The sequence below is a fragment of the Pseudonaja textilis genome, chromosome 5, assembly GCF_049901715.1.
Source record: "Pseudonaja textilis isolate UNSWEBS1 chromosome 5, rPseTex1.2, whole genome shotgun sequence".
Taxonomy (NCBI): Eukaryota; Metazoa; Chordata; class Lepidosauria; order Squamata; family Elapidae; genus Pseudonaja; species Pseudonaja textilis.
This window is the reverse complement of record NC_141994.1, coordinates 66839082-66865961: the sequence shown is the minus strand read 5'-3', so window position 1 is coordinate 66865961 and position 26880 is coordinate 66839082. Positions and strand designations below refer to the sequence as shown.

Here is a 26880-nt window from a genome sequence, read left to right as displayed (position 1 = left end):
ATGACACCACATTGTTAGTCAGAAGTAAACAAGAATTAGAAGAGCTCATTGGGAAAGCAAAAAATGGAAAGGGAAAAGAAAAACCTGGATTAATGATAAATATTAAGGTAATGGCAACCAGCATGCTTGGTGAACTTACAGTTGTCTCTGAAGAAGCAAAGGTGGTGGACAGTTTTTATGTTCTTGCACTGAAGAAGAGGTAAAGAGGAACAACGTGTAGGAGGAGTAAACAGATTAATCCTAGAGAAGAAGGCAATATGTCACACTTCAGCCTGGCTCAGATGTAAATGTAGGCTCTCTAGAATTTTCAACCCCTTGTTCTGGAATTGACTTACTAAATGGCAGGCATTTAGACACCGGTCAACCAGTGTAAATGCTTTATTGTAGACAAGAATGAAGCCCACTACAACAAGCTATCTGCCTGCTGAGGCATACAGCAATCAAAAGCTATCCAGATGCCATTACTCCAATGTTTACATTCTAGTGTTTCTCCTTCCACTTTTCTTTGTTTAATGCATATTTGATAGCTTTCTGTCAAGGTCATAAAGGTAACCGGGATTTATTAACTTAACAGTTCATTTTAAATCTAGGACCTGTTGGTCCCCAGTTTCATTCCCAACCATGAAAAATTTAGGAAAAAAACACGGATAAGGATATTTTTAGGACAAAAAAGGTCAGAATTTCTAAAGGTCTTTTCTGTGGTGAAGAGTTCCTGTGAAATTTGGTTATTGTAAAAGAACAAGAGAAAGAAGGTAGATGCATTCACGGTCTGAATTAGAGGATGGTTACAAGGAGGTGTCATGAATTAGCAAAAGTGCCAGATAAAAGAGGGTCTTGAGATGATCAAGATACATTTGGGTATGTGCAGTAATATAAGTGTCAGCTTTGGAAGCCATATTAGCACCAGATGCTTCCACACTGCCACACTCTTGAGCTTGGGAAAATGCGAGGGAGGAATTTCTTGGAGTGTATCTGGTTAGACATAATAGCATTCTTCTTCTAAGTCAAGGTCATGTTATTTCTGCACCTGCTTGAGAGGACATCTCAAGCTGGGATGGATGGTGATTGGGGCATGTGATCTAATGAGGGGTACAGGGGGCGGATTTGTAGTTTTTACAAGGAAACCCGGAACTTTCAGATTTGGGATTTCTCAGATGTGCCAGTTTACTACTCTTAATAAAAAGAATTTTGGAGAGGATGACTGTCTCGGAGTTATTTGTTGGAGTGGAGGTTTTCTGGAACGCTGACATTAAGCAGATGATGGAATTTATTATGTTTGGCAAGATTGTGGACAAAGAAGGTGAAGACGACAAGAAAATAGAATCCAAAGGACTATTAGAATGTCCTTGGAAGGGAGCAGGTCCCCAACTTTATTGGGGACAGGTCAAAACAGCAAGGACATGTCTATGTATTCACCAGGAGTTGAGTCAATAGCACTTAGGTCATTAACTTGGAAGCTTATGGCATTTCTCTCCCACCAATGTGAAATAAAGAATCATTTATAGCTGTAGATTGAAGATTCACTATCTGTTGATTCGCCAAGAAAGTAAAGAAGGCTCCAGTTCACATAGCCACCCATCCATGAGGTAGCCCGTAACTTTGCCATTGAGATATCTTGCAGGATGGAGCAAGATCTCTAGCAGCCAATTCATCAAACATCATTAATAAATAATTCTTCCCCCTTAGAAATTCAGGGAAGAATAATACTCTGTGTAGCCAGGTGTTCATGTGGAGAACACTTAACATTATAAGCTCAACATAGCAATGGAGACAGGCTCATGCTTTTCCACCACCCAAAATTTCAATCTATGGTTTGATCAGAACGTCAACCATCATCTCATAGAATCGTAGATTTACCTTATAGGGGAGATGGGTGGCATAAAAATCTAACACATAATAATAGAATCATAAGTCTGGAAGGGACTTTGGAGGTCTTCTAGTCCAACCCCATGTCCAAGGCAGGAGTCCTTATATCATCCCGGACAAATGGTTGTCCAATCTTTTCTTGAAGACCTCCAGAATCCACAATTCCAGGATGCAAGAAGTTCCATCAATTAACTTTTCATTGTCAGGAAATTCCTCATTTCCAGGATGGATCTCCTCCTACTGAGCTTCTACCTATTGCTTCTTGCCTTGCCTTCAGGTGTTATGGAAAATGAACTGATGCCTTCTTCCCTGTGGCATCCCTTCAAGTGTTGGAAAACTATCATGTCTCCCCTAAACCTTCTCTTTCTTAGGACAAACATACCTAAATCCCTTAACTATGATTCATACAATTTAGCTTCCAGACCCCTTATCATCTTTGTTGCTCTTGACACTCTTTCTAAAGTCTCAGCATCTGGTGCACTTCTAGAGCAGTTTTAACTAACCAGGTACATTACCTATAAAGAGTTTCGTCTCTGCTTCCCATACTTCTAAAGCCCTAAGGTAGGGTATTTAATTTGCTATAAGTTATGGACTAAAACTGGCAATTCCTGGTCACATTTTCAAAAACTAGAAATTCTGACATTGCAATCCCAGAACATCTGGAAAGTACAACCTGAAAGGCTACAAGATGAAGGCCTGTGATGCAACCATTTTGCTAAAGCTAAGAAAACTCAGTTCTGGCCAATGGGTAGAATTCTACCCATGTCATTATTAGAGAAGTAAGGCTAATGACATGGGTAGAATCCCATAATGAACTCCCTAATTTTATTTATGTATATATGAAAAAGTCTATAACCATTATAGCTCTGGATCCCATAACTTGACCAATCTCTTACAACAATTTCTTAAATTATTCTTCCCATAAACGAATGCATCTTTTGGTTCTTCTCATGTTCTCTGCTCCAAATTTTGAACGAGTAGTATAATAATTTCTCTCCATCCTCCCCAAGTTGCATCATGTGATGCAACCATCCTGCAAAAGCTAAAAAAAAAAAAATGAAGATCTGGCCAATGGGTGCAAGATCATTTTGGTATTGTACCCCTGCCACTGTTAGGGAAGTAAGGCAGAATAAAAATGAAAAGTAAATAAATAATCTGGAAAATAACCCTTATAGCGTTGGGTCCCATAACTTGACTCATCTCTCACAAACAGTTAATTCCTTAAATTATGTTTCCTACAGCCAAATGCACAGATTTCTTCCTCCTATGTTCTCAGCTCCAAACACATGCATTTTCAAAGGGTAGTAAATGTTACTCTTATCCTCTCCAAATTCAACTTCTTAGGATGATTCAAGGGCTTACACACAGAGACAACGGAAAGAAAGAAAGGGCAAGACAATTTCCTTCTCCCCTCCTCTTTCTCTCCTTCCTCCTCTCCTTCCTCCTCCTCTCCTTCTTCCTCTTTCTGTTCTTCCTCCTGTCCTTCTTCCTCCTCCTGCTGTCCTTTTTCCTCCTCCTCCTCCTCCTTCTCCTCTTCCTTCCTCCTCCTCCTCCTCCTCTTCTTCATTATTTTCCCCCTCCCCCTCTTCTTCCTCCTCCTCCTCCTTCTGTCATTCTTTTTCCTCCTCCTCCTCCACCTCTCTCTTCTTCCTCCTCTCCTTCTTCCTCCTCCCGCTGTCATTCTTCCCCCCCCCTCCTCCTCCTCCTCCTCCTGCACAATTCACACTCAATCTCCCCAATGAAAACATTGTCCCATTTTTCTACGGCCACTCAGCCTTGGTGACATGGGTGGCCATATAACCCGATAAATAAACACACAAGCAAGCAAACGAACAAAACAAGTTATTTCCATAGGCAGCTGTATTACTCCAAAGGGAGGTTTCATCTCCTCCACCCCAAGAGCAGGGTTGAGAAGGCACCTTGGTGGAAGGGGCTTTGCAGGGTCCAACTTTTCAGATGCTCTCAACTTTTGCCTCTATACAAAGCACTTACCTGCAGTTGCAGCGGGCCTAAACCTGGGGTTGCTGCGGCAGCAGCTGCCATTGTTGTTGGAATCAGCTGAACGGGGTAAGGGTCACCTAAGTAAAAAAATAAGAGAGGCGTCAGCACCTTTTATCTACTCTCCACCTGCAAATTAAACTCCTGCATTCACTCCTTCCAAAAGCCTCTTTTTTGTCTGCCTCACAGAGTTCTAATGAAAAGCTCCATTGTGAGGCCTTTTAGTAACACTCTTCACAATTCTGGCTGAGGGAGGAACACGAATAAAAGGGACAAGCAATTAAGGCGGAAACATCATCCTTTTTTTTTTTCATGATGTATTTAGGGAAATGGGGAGGGGAAGCACGCCTTGATCAGAGGACTCAGCTTCCCCCCAAAAAGGAGAGGAGGGGGCGAAGCATGAGGAAACAGAAGAAGAAAGAAAGAGAGAGGGGGGGGGTGGAGAGAAAGAAAGAAAGAAAGAAAGAAAGAAAGAAAGAAAGAAAGAAAGAAAGAAAGAAAGAAAGAAAGAAAGAAAGAAAGAAAGAAAGACAAGGGAACATTGTAAAACCTTGACCAGCATAGAGGATGGGAACAAAAAAATAAAATAAAAAATTACAGCTCTGCTCACAATGGAATCTTAACCCAATTGTAGTTCATTCGCCGCAGCTCAGATCTCAAAGGTGCTTTTTCAAAAGGCAACTGGACTATATTTTTTTCCTTGAGAAAGAAAAGGAAAATGTTTTTCTTCTTCAAGAAATAGTCCAGTTGCCTTTTGAAAAAAGCACCTTTGAGACAACCATGACCTGGATGACTGAGAATCTCCACAGACCACAGCTCAAATCTTCTTCCTTTTGAAGGGATGAATGTGTGCATTTCAACCTCTATTAGCACGACTCACAGCTATTGATGGATCTTTTGTCTGAAATACCATAGAGTCTCTTGCTGAACAGCGGGGTTGGACTAGAAGACCTCCAAGGTCCCTCCGCACTCTGTTATTCTGTTACCTTGCCTGCCATCTCATCCCAGCCTGGGTTGGATTCACTTTATCCTCAGCTTTGTTGAGGAAAGCTTCTTAATACACAGAGCACCATCATTGTTACTTGATTTATTTTTTAAATTTGTTTGCCTTCCATCTCGCCGCAATTGCATGGACAAAGCATCGAAGTCCTATTGACAGAGGGGTGTGTGTGTGTATTTGAAAAATACATTTTCCTCTGCCTCTCAGTCTATGAAATAAAGTTATAAAGGGTGAGCCAGTTTGTCCAGTTCTCTTGGATAAAATGGGATGTTCCCCTGTGCCTCTTTTTGAGGGCCTTGCTTAGATTTTGAAGGAGAAGAAGGCGTTCTTTGAAAAGTTTTCGGTGGGACTGAAGGAAAACCTGAATACCTTATGCTACCAAGTGGACCTGAGGGTTCTGACCAGTTCTGGAGAACCAGTAGTGGAAATTTTGAGTAGTTCGGAGAACCGGTAAATATCACCTCTAACTGGCCCCGCCCCCATGTATTCTCTGCCTCCTGAGTCCCAGCTGATTGGCTGGGTCTTCTTTGGTTGCCCTGCACAGGAGAACGGAGCTGGAAAGCAGGTTAGTAGGGTGGGGAGGGAACGGGGATTTTGCAGTATCCTTCCTCTGCCATGCCCACCAAGCCACACCCACCAAGCCATGCCACTCTCACCAAGCCACACCCACAGAAGCGGTAGTAAAAATATTTGAATCCCACCACTGACTTACAACCATTTGTCTGGTCACCGAAGTTACGATGACACTGAAAAAAATGACTTATGACCATTTTTCATATGACTCTGGCAGCATCCCCATAGTCATGTGATCAAAATTGAGACACTTTTGGCAACTGGCCTGTTTTTATGATGATTTCAATGTCCTGGAGTCACGTCACCACCTTTTGCCTCCTTCCAACCAGCAAAGTCGATGGGGAAGCCAGATTCACTTAACAAGCATTTTAGGAACAACAACTGCAAGGACTGACTTCACAACTGTGGCAAGGAAGGTCATAAAATAGGGCGCCATTTACTTAACAGCAGCCTTGCTTAGCAATAGAAATTTTGGGCTCAATTACAGTCATAAGCTGAGGTTTACCGTATTCGGTAGTGCTTTTTCCCCTCCAGTGGTATTTCCTTCAAATGGATCATAAACCTTCTGCCCTTATGACTACTTGTAAGATCAATATCTATATTCCATCTGATTAGCTGTGATACTATTGTCAACTAATTTTTTTTAAAACAAACAAACAAACAATTTCAAGAGTTTTGATTTCCCATTCTCCCCCTCAGGGCTTGGCAGTTTAGAGAAGTTGGACATCAGCTGACGGCACTTAAATCGGAAATTAGCCTTTGCCAAGCCTTGCTCATGGACCAAACAAGAAGAATGTTAATACTGCCCACATGATCCTCCATTAAAAATAAAACATGTGATGATCTTAACAAGACCAAACAAAACGGAGAAAACACCAGCAATTCTGCCCGAGGAAAGTTTGCAATATTTAAATCCTAAATATTCATGTTATCACCCCCTTACTAGAAAGTGATTAAGAGTTTCAACACATATTATTTTTAGGTAAGTCTCCTGTGTACTTTGGGTGGCCATTTGTTAAATACATTAATAAAATAAATGTGCGTGTGTTTGTAAGTATAATGTGTGTGTTTGTAAGCATGCACATAAGCAAACTGTTTTTTTAACCAAGAGGCAACTGGACTTCCTGATTTTTCTTTGAAGATGTTTCGCTTCTCATCCAAGAAGCTTCTTCAGAAAAACCAGGAAGTCTAGTTGCCCCTTGGGGAAAAAAAAAACATCTTTGGGGCCACCGTGGTCTAGATGACTGAGAATCTCCACAGACACATGAGCAAACCTTAACCTGTCAAAAATGGCTTCGGCCAGGTCAGCTTCAGGGTTGACACCTTACATGTTAGGTATGTTTTTGTGTTCTTATCATTATCCACACAAATCAATTCACTGAACTGCATACATACCCATAAGCCCTACATGGCATGGGTCCAGGTACCTGAGAAAACATCTATCCCCAATGGGACTAGCCTGCCCCACTCATGCCAGCGGAAGAGGCCTGGTATGGATCCCATCAGTGGTGTGGCTTGGTGGGCGTGGCAGGAGAAGGTTACTGCAAAATCCCCATTCCTTCCCCACCCCACTAACCTGCTTTCCAGCTCCGTTCTCCTGTGTAGGGCAAACAAAGAAGACCCAGCTGGGACTCAGGAGGCAGAGAATACATAGGGGCGGGGCCAGTCAGAGGTGGTATTGGCCGGTTTTCCAAACTACTCAAAATTTCGGCTACTGGTTCTCCAGAACTGGTCAGAACCTGCTGAATACCCACCTCTGGATCCCATCTGCTAAGAAATTCCAGCTCGGGGCCGGGTTCAAGGAGACAAGCCTTTTCTGCTGTGGCTCCATCCCTGTGGGAACACTCTCAACTGCCCTCTCCCATTTGACCTTCCAGAAGGGTATTAAAATTTGACTTTGCCATTTAGTTTGGGACCCCAAGGGGGCCATTCACTGCTGGAGATGATTGATGGGGTAAGAAGACCTCAACAAGATCAAGGGAGGTACTAATACCACTCTATAAAGCCTTAGTAAGACCACAACTAGAGTACTGAATCCAGTTTTGGTCACCACATTATAAAAAAGATGTTGAGACTCTAAAAAGAGTGCAGAGAAGAGCAACCAAGATGATTAGGGGACTGGGGACTAAATCATATGAAGAACGGTTGCAGGAACTGGGCATGGCTAGTCTAGTAAAGAGAAGGACCAGGGGAGACAGGATAGCGGTCTTCCAATATTTTAGGGGATGCCACAGGGAGGAAGGGGGTCAAGCTATTTTCTAAGGCACCTGAACGCCAGACAAGGAATAATGGATGGAAACTGAACAAGGAGAGATTTAACCCGGAAATAAGGAGAAACTTTCTGATAGTGAGACCAATCAACCAATGGAACAGTTTGCCCTCAGAAGTTGTGGAAGTGCCATCACTTGAGATTTTCAAGAAGAGGTTGGACTGCCATTTTGTCAGAAATAGTGTAGGGTCTCCCGCTTGGGCAGGGGGTTGGACTAGATGACCTATAAGGTCCCTTCCAACTCTCATTATCTGTTATCTGTTATCCCTGTCCTGTCCATCACTTACTTCTGGTTTCAGTATAGTTTTAACATCTTAATATATATATAATTTTAATTATTTTTCTATTTGTTTTATAACCCACAAGCCATCCAGAGTCACCTTATAGGTTTCATACAAATTTGATCAATAACTAAACAAATAATTAGATCTGGTAATGTTAAGAAAACCAGCAAACAGCCCAGCATTCGTTAAACCGATTAACTTCAGGGGGCATTGTCTTGTGCCAGTTTTAAGGAGTAATTAGATATTTTATCATCTGAACTTTGGCAAATTTCTTTTTTTAAGTTTTGAAGTTGTTTTTTTTTAAAGTAATTTCTCCACGCGCTAATTTGCCATGTTAGAAAAATAAAATGTGCTGATTGCACAAGGATTCTACATCTGCCTTCCTAACGCAGATGGAATCAAAGGGGCAACAGCCTTCCTGTCCATTAACGTCAGAATGTGATAACGTTTAAAACAAGACCAAACAAAACGGAGAAAAACACCAGCAATTCTGCCGAGAAGTTTGCAATATTTAAATCCTAAATATTCATGTTATCACCCTTACTAGAAAGTGATTAAGAGTTTCAACACATATTATTTTTAGGTAAGTCTCCTGTGTACTCATTTGTTAAATACATTAATAAAATAAATGTGTGTGTGTTTGTAAGTATAATGTGTGTGTGTTTGTAAGCATGCACATAAGCAAACTGTTTTTTTTTAACCAAAGAGGCAACTGGATTTCCTGATTTTTCTTTGAAGATGTTTCGCTTCTCATCCAAGAAGCTTCTTCAGAAAAACCAGGAAGTCTAGCTGCCCCTTGGGGAAAAAAAAAACATCTTTGGGGCCACCATGGTCTAGATGACCGAGAATCTCCACAGACACATGAGCAAACCTTAACCTGTCAAAAATGGCTTCGGCCAGGTCAGCTTCAGGGTTGACACCTTACATGTTAGGTATGTTTTTGTGTTCTTATCATTATCCACACAAATCAATTCACTGAACTGCATACATACCTATAAGCCCTACATGGCATGGGTCCAGGTACCTGAGAAAACATCTATCCCCAATGGGACTAGCCTGCCCCACTCATGCCAGCGGAAGAGGCCTGGTATGGATCCCATCAGTGGTGTGGCTTGGTGGGCGTGGCAGGAGAAGGTTACTGCAAAATCCCCATTCCTTCCCCACCCCACTAACCTGCTTTCCAGCTCCGTTCTCCTGTGTAGGGCAAACAAAGAAGACCCAGCTGGGACTCAGGAGGCAGAGAATACATAGGGGCGGGGCCAGTCAGAGGTGGTATTGGCCGGTTTTCCAAACTACTCAAAATTTCCGCTACTGGTTCTCCAGAACTGGTCAGAACCTGCTGAATACCCACCTCTGGATCCCATCTGCTAAGAAATTCCAGCTCGGGGCCGGGTTCAAGGAGACAAGCCTTTTCTGCTGTGGCTCCATCCCTGTGGGAACACTCTCAACTGCCCTCTCCCATTTGACCTTCCAGAAGGGTATTAAAATTTGACTTTGCCATTTAGTTTGGGACCCCAAGGGGGCCATTCACTGCTGGAGATGATTGATGGGGTAAGAAGACCTCAACAAGATCAAGGGAGGTACTAATACCACTCTATAAAGCCTTAGTAAGACCACAACTAGAGTACTGAATCCAGTTTTGGTCACCACATTATAAAAAGATGTTGAGACTCTAAAAGAGTGCAGAGAAGAGCAACCAAGATGATTAGGGGACTGGGGACTAAATCATATGAAGAACGGTTGCAGGAACTGGGCATGGCTAGTCTAGTAAAGAGAAGGACCAGGGGAGACAGGATAGCGGTCTTCCAATATTTTAGGGGATGCCACAGGGAGGAAGGGGGTCAAGCTATTTTCTAAGGCACCTGAACGCCAGACAAGGAATAATGGATGGAAACTGAACAAGGAGAGATTTAACCTGGAAATAAGGAGAAACTTTCTGATAGTGAGACCAATCAACCAATGGAACAGTTTGCCCTCAGAAGTTGTGGAAGTGCCATCACTTGAGATTTTCAAGAAGAGGTTGGACTGCCATTTTGTCAGAAATAGTGTAGGGTCTCCCGCTTGGGCAGGGGGTTGGACTAAATGACCTATAAGGTCCCTTCCCACTCTGATTATTTGTTATCTGTTATCCTGTCCTGTCCATCACTTACTTCTGGTTTCAGTATAGTTTTTAACATCTTAATATATATATAATTTTAATTATTTTTCTATTTGTTTTATAACCCACAAGCCATCCAGAGTCACCTTATAGGTTTCATACAAATTTGATCAATAACTAAACAAATAATTAGATCTGGTAATGTTAAGAAAACCAGCAAACAGCCCAGCATTCGTTAAACCGATTAACTTCAGGGGCATTGTCTTGTGCCAGTTTTAAGGAGTAATTAGATATTTTATCATCTGAACTTTGGCAAATTTCTTTTTAAGTTTTGAAGTTGTTTTTTTAAAGTAATTTCTACACGCGCTAATTTGCCATGTTAGAAAAATAAAATGTGCTGATTGCACAAGGATTCTACATCTGCCTTCCTAACGCAGATGGAATCAAAGGGGCAACAGCCTTCCTGTCCATTAACGTCAGACTGCTGTGATCTGACTCAGCTTTTAACCGAACAAGAAATATTTAATTTTCTCTCTGAAATCAGCAGGACTTTAAACAACTTATTTCAGAGTAGACTAAAATAGGAACTCATTTAATGCTAAATTATTTGTGGCAGTGTTTTTCTTTTTCCCTCTCTTTTCTTTCAAGAGGAAGATAATAGAGAAGAGTATATCTTAAAAAAGAGAGAGAGAGAGAAAGAAAGAAAGAGGATTCCAGCTAATTCCAGTCCTGGAGGATTTATACCTTGGCAGTATATCTATAACTAGATTCAACTTTGCTATACACAGACACACACACAAACAACTTTGGTAACATCATGTACTGTATAGTGTTAATTTGGTAGTTTAGGGAAAGTCCAAAGGTGGCTTAAAAATAACTTTTTTCCTACATTAATGCAGTAAGTGATTGTTAGAACAGTACAGCATGTTCCAGTATTGCTCTTCTCTTATTGTTTTGTAATCTTTTCTCAATATTTTAGAATGGACCGATATTAACAAACAACTGGCAAAGCTGGTAGTAATTTCTGGCCCAGGACTTATAAAGATCCTTCCTCTTTAAGCATCTTGATTCAGGAATTCTTCTGACCAGGAAGTATCAGAAGCTGATGAAGATGCTAGCAAATGAAATTAAATTCCTTTCCCCCTCACAGGTATTCCTTCAGCTACAACCATAATTGAGCCTGCTAATTACAGTCTAACTTGTGATGGTTGTAAAACAAGTCACCCATGTATGTAATAATTTATTTTCTAAAGTTAAAAACAACCATACTTTTTAAACCATTTGCAACTCTAGGAGAAGCAGTAGAATTTGTAGACCCATATTTACCATATTTATTTTTTTCAGTGGCTGTTAAGCAAACAGCACGATCATTGTCTGCTATGGGTCAGTTTTTGCCAGAAACTAGAAATAAATGCAAGTTTCCAGCAAAAATAAATATTGTAAATCACATCAGGTGACCACAGTGTGTGGCAAATGAATGGCTGGTTGCTACCATGCAAAATGCGGTCACCTGACCAGAGAGGGGAACATTAGAGCATCAAAACTGGGCATGGGTCACTTTTTAGGCTTCCTTGTAACTTTGTTAAGTGACCAATCCAGATGAGGACTACCTAGAACGGATGTCATAAGTAGCCAAGGAGACTTATGATTCCCTTTTGGTCACTACTTTACAAAGCAGAAATCCAACAGTGATTAAGTTTGGTTCTCTTTTTGAACTTCTAGAATTGTTTTACCATATCTGTCAATAAAATTTGCTTTTGATCTAACTTGGCACAGAGGCATGTTGTTCATAGCCTTCTCAGGTAGACCAGTCAGGAATGATGACCAGATGAATTTGTTCTATTTTACTGAATCTTGCAAAAGTCTGAAAGTATGAATCTCCCACCGTTGCTTTTTACAGCCTGAGAAGTTAGGGAGGATCCTTTCTGAGAATTTTTCTCCCTGTTATGCAGCTGTGGGCTCTCCCAACTCTTAAGTGATGACCTGGGACATAATATAAAAATAATCAAGTCACAAAAATGGAATAAAGTTCCTTTAATGCCTCCAACTTGGCCCCAATGTCCAATTATCCTCTGCTGGAAATCAAACTCTTAAAGAAAACCATTTACGAAGGGAGTAAATGCAGTTTGCACCCAAAGTAGTTAATTCGAAATAAAAACCCAAACACAAACCACACTGAAGGAAGTACTACGGCAGGCGAGGATGATTAATTGTAGACTTCTACCAGATAACACAGCCACCACAGTTGGGAGGAAGCCAAAACACAAAACAAGAATAATACACGCTTTGCTTCCAGCACTGGGCCCTGCGCAGTTTGTCCTTATAAACAGTCTTCATAATTGCACCCAGTGAAAGGGATCAGGGCCCCTTCCTCCCCTGTAGACCATGCCATTCATGTTTTTCCCTTATCCTCTCCTCCCTGCATGCCCTAGGATGAAGAGGGGATGGGCCTGGGTCTTCCTCTGACTGCCCAGCTGGCCTGTGTCTTCCCCAGTTTCCTCCACAACCTATGGAGCCACACTTCCACTCCCTGTCGGCTGTTCCTCCTCTCCCTCGGAGTCAGACTCCAATAGGGGCATGACATCTTATCTGATTATTCCCTAGGGAAGTGGTCACCCTCTGGTGGTCCATGGACCACTGATGGTCCACGAGAAAATTTTGGTGGTCCACAGAAAAATTATTTGCATTTTTTATATTGCACTAAATCAGGGATCCTCAAACTACAGCCCCTGGGCTGGATATGTGCAATGAATGTTTGTATTGCTGCAAAGAGTCTCTTTCCTCGGGGTCTTTTTGTCTGGGTTGGAGGGGGGGCAGAAATTCCCAATTGCGGTCTGTTTCAGCCTCCCGGGGTGGGGCTTTGGGTGAAGAGCTGGAGAGCCTTGTTCCAGTGGGACTGCATCATGGCCTGGAACTGGCTGTCCATCTCACCCGCTGAGCCTCCAGGCGCTAGTACCTGCCCTTGCACTCCTGCAGGTCTTCCCTCTGCTTGGAAAGATTACGCTCATAGTCCCGAGGGAGGTACTTCTGCTCAGCCTCCTTCTCAGTCAGATCCAATTTAAACTGAGCCAACTGGTTGCCAACTCTTTCTCGTGGTGGCTGCTTAGCTCCAACAACTGCTTCCCGTTGGTGCCATAAGGAGCCCAGGCGGGCAGGCAAGGAGAGGCTGGGTGGGGTGAGTAGATACTGGCGAAATGCCCCTCGACATGAGTGACATTGAGTTGACCATGTCCACCCAGCTGGTCATTAGGCAGATCATATTAGTGGTCTGTGGGATTAGTGGTCTGAGGTCTGAAAGGTTGGTGACCCCTGCTCTAGGTAACATCTCTTCCCTTCTCCCATCTCCCAAGGTCATTTCCACACACCATCCCATTTAGAAATGCCTCTCCCTAATTACATCTACTCTTTGTGTAAGGTGTGGCAGAAAGGGCAGGTTATGGGTTCCATCCACTAGAGAATGTCCCCTCATAGAACCCAGGAGGAGAGCATTTTCTGCCTCTGGACCTGCCCTATGGAACATTATTTCCCCTGAGATCAGATGATCTTCTGGAAAGTTCTGAAGACATGGCTTTTCCCCCAACCTTGCTGGTCTTTTGGAAAATACTGAAGACATGGTTTTGCCATTTGGCCTGGCAATCAGTCCTTGGTGGTACAGAGCTTATAAAATGGTTTTATGGTTGCTAATTGATTGTGCTCTCCTGATGATTGTATAGTAAGGTTCTTGGCACTGTTTAAGTTTTAACCTTGTAAGCTACCAAGAATCATGCATGTGAGATAGATAGATAGATAGATAGATAGATAGATAGATAGATAGATAGATAGATAGATAGATAGATAGACGGACGGAAAGAAAGAAAGAAAGAAAGAAAGAAAGAAAGAAAGAAAGAAAGAAAGAAAGAAAGAAAGAAAGAAAGAAAGAAAGAAAGAAAGAAAGAAAGAAAGAAAATTATTAACTAACTAACTAACTTAGCAAGCAAACTTTCCTGTCAAGAGATTGATGAAAAATCTCTGTTCTGGCACAACAGCTATGCAACCTTTCTTTTCTAGGGATGGGTGAAATAAGATTACTCTCCAGAAAGTAGTTAAGTACTGTATTAGGACAAAAATGAAAAGTAAATGAAATTATAGCAGATATATTGCTATAATTTAAGGAGGAGGACAGGCAGAGCCTGTGGGCAGAGTTAAGAGAGCAATCACCCTAGAATCGTTATCTCTTCACAAGGGGTTTGAGTCCAACCTTTCTTGAATTCTGTTAATTCTTATCTAGCCCCAGTTTAAGTGCTGTTATTGACTAGATTCTTGTTTATAGGCATGAATAATAAAGCAGCTTAACTAGAACTCAACATGTAGATATGATTCTTCACACTTGACTATTGTTAATATAATTCCTAGCCATCTATTTTATTTGTCTTCTAAAATTAAAAATCATTAAATCATTTGCAACTTTTGAAGGAGCAGTAGACTTCACATAAGGCTTAGGGACCTGATATGGTTGGTCCTGGCCAGGGGTGGGATTCAAAAATCCCAGCAACTGGTTTGCCGCCCAGTTGCTGGGTGAGCGTGACCATAGTGGGTGTGGCCTACCAGAACTTCCTGTTTCCAATTTCCGGTGGGCCTCCAGAGCTTGGGGGAGGCCATTTTCATCCTCTGAAGGGTCCGGACGGTTCCCCTGGGCCTCTGGGAGGGTGAAAATAGCCTCCTCTGGGCTCTGGAGGCCCTCTGGAAGCCAGAAACAGGCCCATTTCCAGACTTTTGGAAGGCCCATTTTTCCTCCTCCTAGAGCCTCCGTGCAGACCCTGCACTTATCTCCATTGAAAATGGGCTGTGTGGAGTCTCCTGGGAGGGGAGCAGAGGGGTGGGCGGGGCCAGCTGGTTGGTTGAAATACCAGTTCAGCAAACCAGATGTAACTTTAACATCTGGTTCTCCTGAATCGGTCTGAACCGGTAGAATCTCACCCCTGGTCCTAGCACCTCATATATTACTGATATTCCAGAAAATTCTTGTGACATCAACCTCTCTGAAAGTAATACTGGATACTTTATATATATAGACTGACTTATGGAACTGTGTTCCTCATCTTGATCTGCTTTCAGAATACCAGTTGGTCTCCAAAGCCATGTGTGTTATTTGTGATGAGTGTCAGGATTCCAGCAATCGCTCTAATTAAATCATGATTCTCGAGCCAAACTTCAAAAAACTTCAAAGGATTTATTAGAGGCGACAGACTGGCACTGCCCTGTATGAAGCCAACTCTGTCCTACGTAATTTACAATCCCCTGTGACTCTGTTTCCCCCCCTCCTCCTGGGTGTCTCATAAACCAGACTCTCCAGTTGAGCACATTCACGGGCTGGGTGTCATCATTCACATTCTCCAATTAAATATATTCGTGGGCAAAAGCTCTGGTATTTTAGTTACAATCTTTTAAAGATAAGAGTTGGAATGTACTTTTGCTTTGCTGTACTGCTCTTCCAGATTTCCTTCCTCTCCCCACCCCCCCACCCCCGCCTCTTTTTTATGGCAATTACTAAAACAGGCATAGGGATGGTTTATGAGTTGACAGTGAGGTTCGGATGATCACACAGAAGAAGAAAAAAAAAGGCTTCCTACAACAGTGAAGGCCTTATTCATGTAATGATACCCCTTCCGTATTTCAGCCCTTGTTTCCAAATAAAATCCTCAATATCTAGATCTGATTTCTATGGGGCTCTTTGCATGCAATGGAACGTCTGATGTTTTTTGTTCCTTTGATTGTCACTTAACATTAGGGAGAAATTGATCAAATGCAGCTTTCTTAATGAAATAAAGTAAGACCTTCTGGAATTTCTCACCCACAGGCCACTATTAAAGGGAGTCCCAAGGGCAACAACAAAATTTTGGTTAATTTTCTTTTTTCATTTCCACGGTGATCAAAAAAAAGAAAGAAAGAAACCATGTCAGCCTCGTGGGTGTGACGTGCCACACAGCTGCCATGGTGTTAATACATCGGAATTGAAAAGCAAACACATTTATACATAGTGTCACACCATGTTAAACAAGGAATTAATTGAATCTGCCAGTTCTGCTTAATGGGATGCATTCTTGGCCTTTTCCAGACCTACCAAATAGCCAAGTGAGATTCGGGGAGGCTTTTAAGATATACGGTCAAGTGGTGTGAATGATCAGATCTCCCGTCTGATGAAGAAAAATGTGAGGACTCTAGATTTCTAGACTGTGGTTGGGATAGTTTCTGGGTGAGCTAAAACCTTTCAATTGCGAAATGGGCAGTATAGACGTTTAGTAATAAAATAAATAAATATTTTCTCAGGCAACACCCATATGAGGAAGGATAGAAGTGTGGGGCAGAATTATTCAACCAGGGCTACAAATGCACCCACCAAATCCATTTATTTAGATATAATTTATATGTTGCATCTATAGGTACAGATAGATTTGAAAAAAAGGAACGAGAAAGAGCTTTGACAATCTTGAACTCTGACGTTGGAGAAGGGTTCCGAAATCCAGGTAGTCCCAGACTAACAACCACAATTAAGCCCAATAGTTGGGTGGCTTGGGATTTCATGGCTTCCACAGCAACTATGGGTCTGGTCCAGTGGTGGGGTTCAATTTTTTTTACTGCTGGTTTTTTACTGCTGGGTGTGGCTTGGTGAGTGTGGTGGGCTTTGTGAGTGTGGCTTTGTGGGCGTGGCAGGGGAAGGTTATTGCAAAATCCCTAATTCCCTTCCCACCAACCTGCTTTCCAGCTCCGTTCTCCTACGCAGGGCAGCAAAAGAAGACCCAGCCAATCAGCTGGGACTCAGGAGGTAGAGAATAGATGGGGGCGGGGCCAGTCGAAGATGAGATATTCCAGTTCTCGGAACTACTCAAAATATCCACTACCGGTTCTCCAGAACTGGTCAGGACCTGCTGAATACCACTTCTGGTCTGATCCAAATTCTGGAGGTCAACCCACAATAGAGGCCACACATTAGATTTTGATTTGGCACTGAAAAAATGTCACTTACGAAACTTATGACATTTGCAGCATCCCCGAGTTGTAAGTCTAGGACTACCTATATTCTCAGAGGGTCTATCACAATTTGGCCATCACCATGGACAACTTGCTGTAGCCAATTTGCCATAGCCAACTTACCATGGGACAATCTGCCATGAGACAAGACTTACAGCAAAGAAACAGTGGAATCAAATCATTAAAGAAAGGACGCAAAAGGAGGAGGGACAGAATGGAATGTGAACAACAAAACTTAAAATAATATTATTTTGAATAATTAAATTGATTAGTTAAATTGTCCTGAGGCAAGTTGGCCATGGTGAATTGGCCTCAGCAAGTTATCACATTCCATAGTCCCCTCTGCCCCAACTTCACAAAGAGAGTTTTGCAACTGCAGTGGCTCAGTGGCTAAGACGCCTGAGCTTGTTGATCAGAAAGGCCGGCAGTTCGGCGGTTCGAATCCCTAGTGCCATGTAATGGAATGAGCTCTTGTTACTTGTCCCAGCTTCTGCCAATCTAGCCGTTCAAAAGCATGTAAAAATGCAAGTAGGAAAATAGGGACCACTTTGGGGAGCAGCGTTCCGTGCGCCTTTGGGGTTTAGTCATGCCGGCCACATGACTATGGAGACATCTTCGGACAGCGTTGGCTCTTCGGCTTTGTAACGGTAATGAGCACTGCCCCCTAGAGCCGGAAATGACTAGCATGTATGTGGTGAGGGGAACATTTACCTTTACCTTTATGTCTAGGGCAGGGCTCCTAAAAAGCTACAACTTTTTTTTTATAACAACAGGACTTTATGGGGTGGGGAAAGAGTTTTGTTCTGCTAAGAGAGTTTTCTTTTTTAACCTGTAAAACCCAATCTAGTTTAATTACAACAGTTCTGTTTTTATTCTGTTACCCTACAAGGGTTTTAAATCGGTGTACAGACATAGATGGAAGCACCCTACAGTTTTGCATATGAAACATAAGTTCAGTAAAAATCATCATCACCCTCACCCTACTAAGAAGTAACATTATGGCAGGGGTCGCCAACCTTTTGGACCTCAGGGACCACCAAACTCATAATTTTAAATTCCAGGGACCACTAACCAGTTCTGTGGGCGTGGCCTAATTTGTAGGTGTGGCTTGGTGGTCATGTGACTGGTTGGGCATGGCTTGTATGTAAATATTATAAATATTTATATAAATATTGAATTTTTTATAAAAAAAGAGCAACTTTTACCCAAAATCAGGCAAAGCAGACAGGCAGATTGATTTGCTCACAGAATCACAGATTCATTCAGAGATCTATCTATCTGCCATTGGCTAGTTCAATCTGTCACTTAAAATTTTCTTGCAAGCAAGCTCAAAAAATTAACTCACAACACACCATGCATGTAAATATTGAATTTTTTATAAAAAAAGAGCAACTTTACCCAAAATCAGGCAAATCAGGCAGATTGAGTTGCTCACAGAATCATTCAGTGATCTATCTATTTGCCATCGGTTAGCTCAGTCTCTCAAATTTGCTTGCCGCGAGTCTGCACTGAATTTGCTTGCAAGCAAACCTTCAGTCCTAAGGGAGGAGCCGAAGATCTAAAGACTAGCTAGAAAGCAAGAAATCCAACCATTTCCTGCTTCCTAGCTAATCTAAATCTCCCGGCACAGCAGAACAGATGATGGTTGGAAAAAGGAAAAATAGCAATTTTAGCAGGCAAGTTTTCCAGGTAAGGAGTGAGTGGGCGGGGAGGGTTCCTGCCGGCCACGTGGGCGGAGCAGCCTTGTGTTTCTGCACAGCCTGGATTAATTGCTTTGGGGGCGGGTGCTCTGGGGATGAGATTTCTCTGTGGCCCACCAAAATTTTCTCACGGCCCACCGGTTGGTGACCGCTGCATTATGGGATGGGCCTTATCATTAGCTTAGGGTTGCTTTTTTTTTTTTGGCTTTGGAAATGAATTCATTTGCTTCCAATGAAGTATCCTGGGCTAACAAAAGACAATTGGTGAATTCATGAATTCGTCAATGATATACTGATGTGAACATAATAAAGCCAAAGAGAAGGACCAAAGACTGTAGTTTTCAGAACAAGAGAGCTTCAGATAGATAGAAAACTGATGTCAGAAGAGTTAGATAACTGGAAATGAACGAAGACAGTTTTATGAAATTCCTAACCAAGATAAATTTGCTTGCTGAAACAAAGGCAGCTCCAATTTCTTCCTCCACTCCTTCTGTGTCATTTGTTTTATTTTAAACAATCCGTGTCTTAAGGACAGGAATATGCAAGGATCTATAAAAAGCTTAGATAAAAGGGCCCAAATACTCACTCCTGCTGTTACACACACACACACACACACACACACACACACACACACAAAAGAAACCCGGATGGACAATCCTTTGAAAGCAAAACCTTCCAGAATTAATCTTCACTTTCCAGCCTTTAAACCTGTTGTAAACTAGTGCTTTGTTTTCGCGCATAAATTGAGAGGCATATGTTAGCCTCGATCTATGCACCGAACTCCCATTGAGATTAATGGTGCTTGCATGTTATTGGAAGGTCGTTTGCAAAAAGAGCAAATTAAGGCTCTTCATTAAGTACAGAACAGGTGGTTGTGAGAAGGACATCTGACTACATTCTTGGGTTCTTCTCTTTTTCTTTCATTGGTTGGAGGGCATCCAACAGGGAAGTCAGATTCTCTTAACAACCGTCTTACTATTTTAGCAACTGCAGGGTTTCCCCCAACTGCCATGGCAAGGAAAGGCGTAAAATGAGGCCACTTAACCGCCGTCTTGCTTAGCAGTGGAAATGTTGCGCTTAATTTGTGGTCATATGTTGAGGACTACCTGTGTTACCTATTGGTTGCTTCCAGATGACAACCCTGATCTAGTGACCGATTAACCACTATCTCAGGGCAAATATCTCTGTGTATCAGCAATGAATGAAGGATAACAAATGTCCCATGAGAAACGACAAGCATCCGTGTGGCCGCATCGGAGAACATATTTTCATAATTTTTATATTTTCATAACTTTTTGCCTCCAGGAAGCTGCACCCTCTCAATCCTGAGGGTTTGCTAGCAGTAACATTAGCCCATTTAGCATTTTAAAAAATTTATTCCAAACGCTCAAAATCAAATATATACTTCATTTCAATGATTCGTATAAAAGATGCCTCATACTACCATCAAACCCCACAATGAAGACTCTAAGCACCGTCCGAGCCCTCCTTTGACTGAGCGAAGTCTGCAGCCTCAACCCGCAACAGGACTAAAAGTTTCATTTGCAAAGTACTTATGTAACCACCGTGTCAGATGGAAAGGCTCTGTGTGCAGTTTGCAAAAGGAGGGCATGGATCACACATGAGGGACATCTTAAGCGGGTGCATTTGCAATTGACTAAGTCCTGGTGAGAAACAGATCTTGACTGAAAAAGGAAAAGGAGATTAGGATAGGATAGGATAGGAGAAGAGAGAAGAGAAGAGAAGGGAAGAGAAGAGAAGAGAGAAGAGAAGAGAAAATAAGAGAGAAGAGAAGAGAAGAGAAGAGAAGAGAAGAGAAGAGAAGAGAAGAGAAGAGAAGAGAAGAGAAGAGAATATATGGAGTGGAGTGGAAGAGAAAAGAGGAATAGAATAGAATAGAATAGATGGAGTCGAGTCAGGTGGAGTGGAAGAGAGAAGAGAAGAGAAGAGAAGAAGAAGAGAAGAGAAGAGAAGAGAAGAGAAAAGAAAAGAAAAGAGAAGAGAAGAGAAGAGAAGAGAAGAGAAGAGAAGAAGAGAGAAGGGAAGGGAAGGGAAGGGAAGGGAAGAGAAGAGAAAAGAATAGAATAGAATAGAATAGAATAGAATAGAATATATGGAGTGGAGTGGAAGAGAAAAGAGGATTAGAATAGAATAGAATAGAATAGAATAGAATAGATGGAGTCGAGTCAGGTGGAGTGGAAGAGAGAAGAGAAGAGAAGAGAAGAGAAGAGAAGAGAAGAGAAGAGAAGATATGGAGTGGAGTGGAAGAGAAAAGAGGAATAGAATAGAATAGAATAGAATAGAAATAGAATAGATGGAGTGGAAGTCAGGTGAAGAGAGAGAGAAGAGAGAGAGAAGAGTGGAGGAGGAAGAGAAGAGAAGAGAAGAGAAGAGAAGAAGAAAGAGAAGAGAGAGAGAGAAGAGAAGAGAGAGAGAAGAGAAGAGAGCTGGAAGGGACCTACTCAAGCAGGAGATCCTATACCATTTCAGACAAGTGACTTTCCAGTCTCTACTTAAAAACCTCCAGTGATGAAGCACCTACTACGTCTGAAGGCAAGCTGTCCCCTTGGTTAATTGTCCTCGCTGTTAGAACTAACCTCTCCGTGGTTAGTTTCCAACCATTGTTTCGTATCCTGCCCTCTGGTGCTTTGTAAAATAAATTGACCCCGCTCCTCTCTGTGGCAGCCTCTCAAATACTGGAATACTGTTATTATGTCCCCTTCAGTCCTTCTTTTCTCTAGACTATCCGAATCCAAATCCTTCAAGTGCTCTTCATATGTTTTTGCCTCCAGGCCTTTAATCATCTTAGTTGCTCTTCTCTGCACTTTTTCCAAAGTCTCAATGTCTTTTGTTTTTTTTTTTGTGACCAAAACTGGTTGCAGTATTCCAGGTGTGGTCTTACTAAGGCTTTATAAAGCAGTACTAATACTTCACTCTATTTATATAACCAAGGATTGTATTAGCTTTTTTGGCGGCTGCTGCTGCACACGGTTGGCTCATGTTTAAGTGATCGTCCCCAAGGACTCTGAGGTCTCTCTCCCAGTTGCTTAGGGCAATTCCAGCTTTCCTTCCATTCATTGATCTGGACCCAAAAGTCCAGCTGAAGTTTGAATTGCATTGCATTGTATTGAACATTTGATCTGCCCAACTGCGATTACGATAGACATACAAGGAATTTGTCTCTGGTACAAAAGCACTCAGTGCATTTGCAAGGCAACAGGGAAAATAATAGTAATAATAATAATAAAAGGAGGAAGTAAATAAGATAATAAAAGGAATAAATAATAATACTACAACTGCTCTAGGACAACCCACCATGGCCATATTGTCATGGCTAACTTCCCCGCGAGACAAGAGTTACACTAATATTGAAGAAATGGTGGAATAGAATCCTTAAAGAAAGGATGCAAAAGGAGGAACAGAATGAAATACAAACGACAAAAAACAAATAATTTTTAAAATGATTTTAAATAATTAACATTGAATTGTTGAGTGGCCCTGCAGCAAATTGGCCGTGGCAAGTTGGCCGTGGCAAGTTGCCCCGTTCCATCCTCCGGCCACACTCTATGCAGTGATGGGATACAGTCGGTTCGGGAGAACCGGTTGTTAACTGGCTGAGCAGTTTGGTGAACTGGTTGTTGGAAGAAATCATTAGGGGCAGAGAACCGGTTGTTAAATTATTTGAATCCCACTCCTGACTCTATGGGTTGATATACATACACATTATACAGAACTAGAAGAATTAAATGTTTAGCATGGAGATGATTAACCTCAGACTGTCTACTATTGACCTCACCCCTTTCCTAAGAGGTCTGTAGGGGGCGTGCATAAGCGCACCAATGTGCCTACCGTCCCTGTCCTATTGATTCTTTTTATTTTTCTTATATGTATCCATTTCATGCATTCATAACTACATTGCTCAAAAAAATAAAGGGAACACTTAAACAACACAATGTAACTCTAAGTCAATCACACTTCTGTGAAATCAAACTGTCCACTTAGGTAGCAACACTGGTTGACAATCAATTTCACATGCTGTTGTGCAAATGGAATAGACAATAGGTGGAAAGCATAGGCAGTTAGCAAGACATCCCCAATAAAGGAGCGGTTCTGCAGGTGGTGACCACAGACCACTTCTCAGTTCCTATGCTTTCTGGCTGATGGTTTGGTCACTTTTGAATGCTGGTGGTGCTTTCATTCTAGTGGTAGCATGAGACGGAGTCTTCAACCCACACAAGTGGCTCAGGTAGTGCAGCTGATCCAGGAGGGCACATCAATGTGAGCTGTGGCAAGAAGGTTTGCTGTATCTGTCAGCGTAGTGTCCAGAGCATGGAGGCGCTACCAGAAGACAGGCCAGTACATCAGGAGATATGGAGGAGGCCGTAGGAGGGCAACAACCCAGCATCAGGACCACTACCTCCGCCTTTGTGCAAGGAGGGACAGGAGGAGTCCTGCCAGAGCCCTGCAAAATGACCTCCAGTGGGCCACAAATGTGCATGTGGCTGCTCAAATGGTCAGATAGAGACTCCATGAGGGTGGTATGAGGGCCTGACATCCACAGGTGGGGGTTGTGCTTACAGCCCAACACTGTGCAGGATGTCTGGCATTTGCCAGAGAACACCAAGATTGGCAAATTCGCCACTGGCGTCCTGTGCTCTTCACGGATGAAAACAGGTTCACACTGAGCACATGTGACAGACGTGACAGGGTCTGGAGACACCATGGAGAATGTCCTGCTTTCTGCAACATCCTTCAGCATGACCGGTTTGGCAGTGGGTCAGTAATGGTGTGGGGTGTTATTTCTTTAGGGGGCCGCACAGTTCTCCATGTGGTCACCAGAGGTAGCCTGACTGCCATTAGATACTGAGGTAAGATCCTCAGACTCCTTGTGAGACCATATGCTGGTGCGGTTGGCCCTGGGTTCCTCCTAATGCAAGACAACACTAGACTTCATGTGGCTGGAGTATGTCAGCAGTTCCTGCAAGACGAAGGCATTGATGCTATGGACTGGCCCACCCGTTCCCCAGACCTGAATGCAATTGAGCACATCTGGGACATCATGTCTCGCTCCATCCACCAACGCCACATTGCACCACAGACTGTCCAGGAGTTGGGGGATGCTTTAATCCAGGTGTGGAAGGAGATCCCTCAGGAGACCATCCACCATCAGGAGCATGCCCAGGCGTTGTAGGGAGGTCATACAGGCACGTGGAGGCCACACACACCACTGAGCCCCATTTTGACTTGTTTTAAGGACATTACATCAAAGTTGGATCAGCCTGCAGTGTTTTTTTTTCCACTTTAATTTTGAGTGTAACTCTAAATCCAGACCTCCATGGGTTGCTAAATTTCCATTGATAATGTGTGATTTTGTTGTCAGCACATTCCACTATGTAATGAACAAAGTATTTAATGAGAATATTTCATTCATTCAGATCCAGGATGTCTTATTTTTGCGTTCCCTTTATTTTTTTGAGCAGTGTATGTTTATACTTATACCTATCATCTTGTAAGCGATTGACAAATCAAATCAATAGATAAATAAAAATAAAGAAACTGTCCCTGTGTCTCGGCATGCAGTACCCTGTAGCGCCCTTCCAAGATAAGGAGTTGAAACCATTTGTGTCTAGGGTGTACAGATACCTTCTCAGCCCCCCTTCTGACCCTCGCAGTATAGACCGTTTGAACGAGGACGGTCTGTCTCTGATAGTGTAGCATTGCCACCCAATGCCAGCTCAGGTCCACCACCCCAGTTTAGGCACATCACACCTGCTCGAAAACAACTGACTGGACTTACTACAGCCTGTCTTGTAGCTGTAACCAGGTGGCAGGAGGAATCCTTGCTGGGCCGCTGCGGCTAGGGTTCGCTGGTCTGGAGGGAATACGGGGATCATTAGTGGCGGTAGCTGACCTTGGACCTGCTGGACAAGAAGTGGTAAACATCAAACCAAATATTACTGCATAACAGTTAGCCTGAAGATTTAAGACTGCAATTGTCAGGTATCCTTCCAGAGGCTCATGGTTTGACTGCATGAAATTCTGCGTATACAAAGGAAGAGATTTTTTTCCCCTTGAGATGTTTCTTTCACCAGGTGAAGTTGTGTTCCTGGGGTAACCAAGGTCCTGAAATGTGGTGGAAAGTCTGTGTGGTACGGGTGACCTGTTCAAATGCTCTTTGATACAGTAGAGATAAGATAGCACAGCAAGACTCGGAAAGCTTTTTTGGGGTGTGTGTGGGGCAGCTGTCTTATTCAACAGAAAACTCTAGAGCGTGGCTTAATTGTGAGATCTTTGGTGCTCTCTGAGCTTGGTTGTTCCAACTAAGTAACATCATCAGTGCTAGGTGGGAGTGGTGTTTGCTCCCTTCTGACACTGATGATATTACCTAGTTGGGTCATGAAACGTCTGCAAGAAAACCACCAAGATCAGAGAGCATCAAAGACCCCACAATCCTCCTACCTTTCTCCTGCACCTCCTCACAAACTTCCTGCTAGCACTGACGATGTTACCTACTTGGGTAATGAAATGTCTGCAAGAAAACCACCAAGCTCAGAGAGCATCAAGGACCATACAGTTCAACTCTGAGTTACAAATATCCTCTTCTAATTTTTTTTTTGGGGGGGTCATCTTAGATTGGATTACAACTATAGTACAGGTAGTTGGAAATTGGAAAAAAATATATTACAGTATTTGATTTTGAGCACAATCTGAGTTTGGAAGTATCCCCCATCACTGTGGACCACAGAAAGAGCAATAGCATCACACAGATCTATTTTGAGCCCATTTGGATCTCTAATAAGATTTTTTCCCCCCTTCCTGGTTCCCTCCCTCATTCCATTTTATTTTTAGAATCATATTCCTTTTAAAAATAGGGATGCAGAATTGTTATTTGAACAGATCTTTAATAATGACCTGTTACTGTGGTTGTAAGCATTCAATTTCACTTGACCAAAACATTTCAGCACCTGCAGAGCAATGGCTATCATGCTCCCAGCGCTTTGCTCATAGTACACCCCTAACGGATGTCTGTAAAATTAAACAGGATTTACCCGGAGGTAAATGTATATAGAATTTTTTTTAAATGACCCTGGAATAATCCCGTTACTTCCTTAATTTGCTACCTTCCCCTCCCCCTTTTAAATGACAAAGAAATTTATTTCTCCTCTGAAAGCGAATGGAATTTTTGCATTGTATTCTTAGGCAAAGAACCAGGGAGAAGGAAGGAAGGAAGGAAGGAAGGAAGGAAGGAAGGAAGGAAGGAAGGAAGGAAGGAAGGAAGGAAGGAAGGAAAGGAGAAGGAGAAAGAGAAGAGTTCCATGTATGAAAATGACTTTGCCAAGCAAAGAAGCTTCAAAACAGAACTCAAAACACTAATAGAGAGACAGATGGTTCTACTGAAGTCTTTGCTGCCAAAAAAAAATTATATACAAAAAACAACAACAAAGAAAAAAAACAGTGATGTTATTGAAGCTGGCTGGAAGGTTCTCTGATGGCTGCAAACACTCTTGTCCCATTTTAAGTGTTAACTCTGCCTCCAGGGCTAATATAAACTAAAGCAACATGGACACACACACACACACACACACACACACACACACACACACACTAGTACTTGCCGACACACAAACATGCACACACTCAAACATAGCCCTACAAGTCTGCACTTGATTACAAGTGACTTCTGGACAAACCAGCCAATGTGTTGTACTAATGCATTCCTGACTGGGAAAGGAGCCATTAGGAAAACATTACAAAAAAAAAAAAGCTATTGTCACATTTTTATACTGTTCTTTACTTTTTGAATAGTTAAATGGAGAACTTAACACAAGAGAGAAGAAGAAAGAAGGAGAAAAGAAAGATGGATGGATGGATGGATGGATGGATGGATGGATGGATGGAAGGCGTGAAGACATGAAGGAAGAAAGGAAGGAAGGGGAGAAAGAAGGGAGGAGAGGAGGAAAAAGGAAAGATAAAGGGATGGATGGATGGAAGGCATGAAGGAAAGAAGGGGGAGAGGAGGAGAAAGGAAAGATGGATGGATGGATGGAAGATATGAAAGAAGGGAGGGAGGGAGGGAGGAAGAA

General features: G+C 42.4%; 1 protein-coding gene across 8 annotated transcripts in view; it reads right to left on the bottom strand.

Moving 5' to 3' along the window:
- The window catches only part of SOX5 (SRY-box transcription factor 5), a 1005438-nt gene that overhangs the window by 160738 nt on the left and 817820 nt on the right, over positions 1-26880 (bottom strand). For 5 of the 8 annotated variants that reach the window (XM_087935226.1, XM_087935220.1, XM_087935222.1 and 2 more), the window contains 2 exons: positions 24594-24717; positions 3859-3944 (listed from right to left, as the gene is read on the bottom strand). In XM_087935226.1, coding sequence (XP_087791352.1) covers positions 3859-3944; positions 24594-24717 — 210 coding nt within the window. The remainder of the gene's footprint in view (positions 1-3858; positions 3945-24593; positions 24718-26880) is intronic. The other 3 variants (XM_087935225.1, XM_087935221.1, XM_087935224.1) reach the window with 1 other exon arrangement.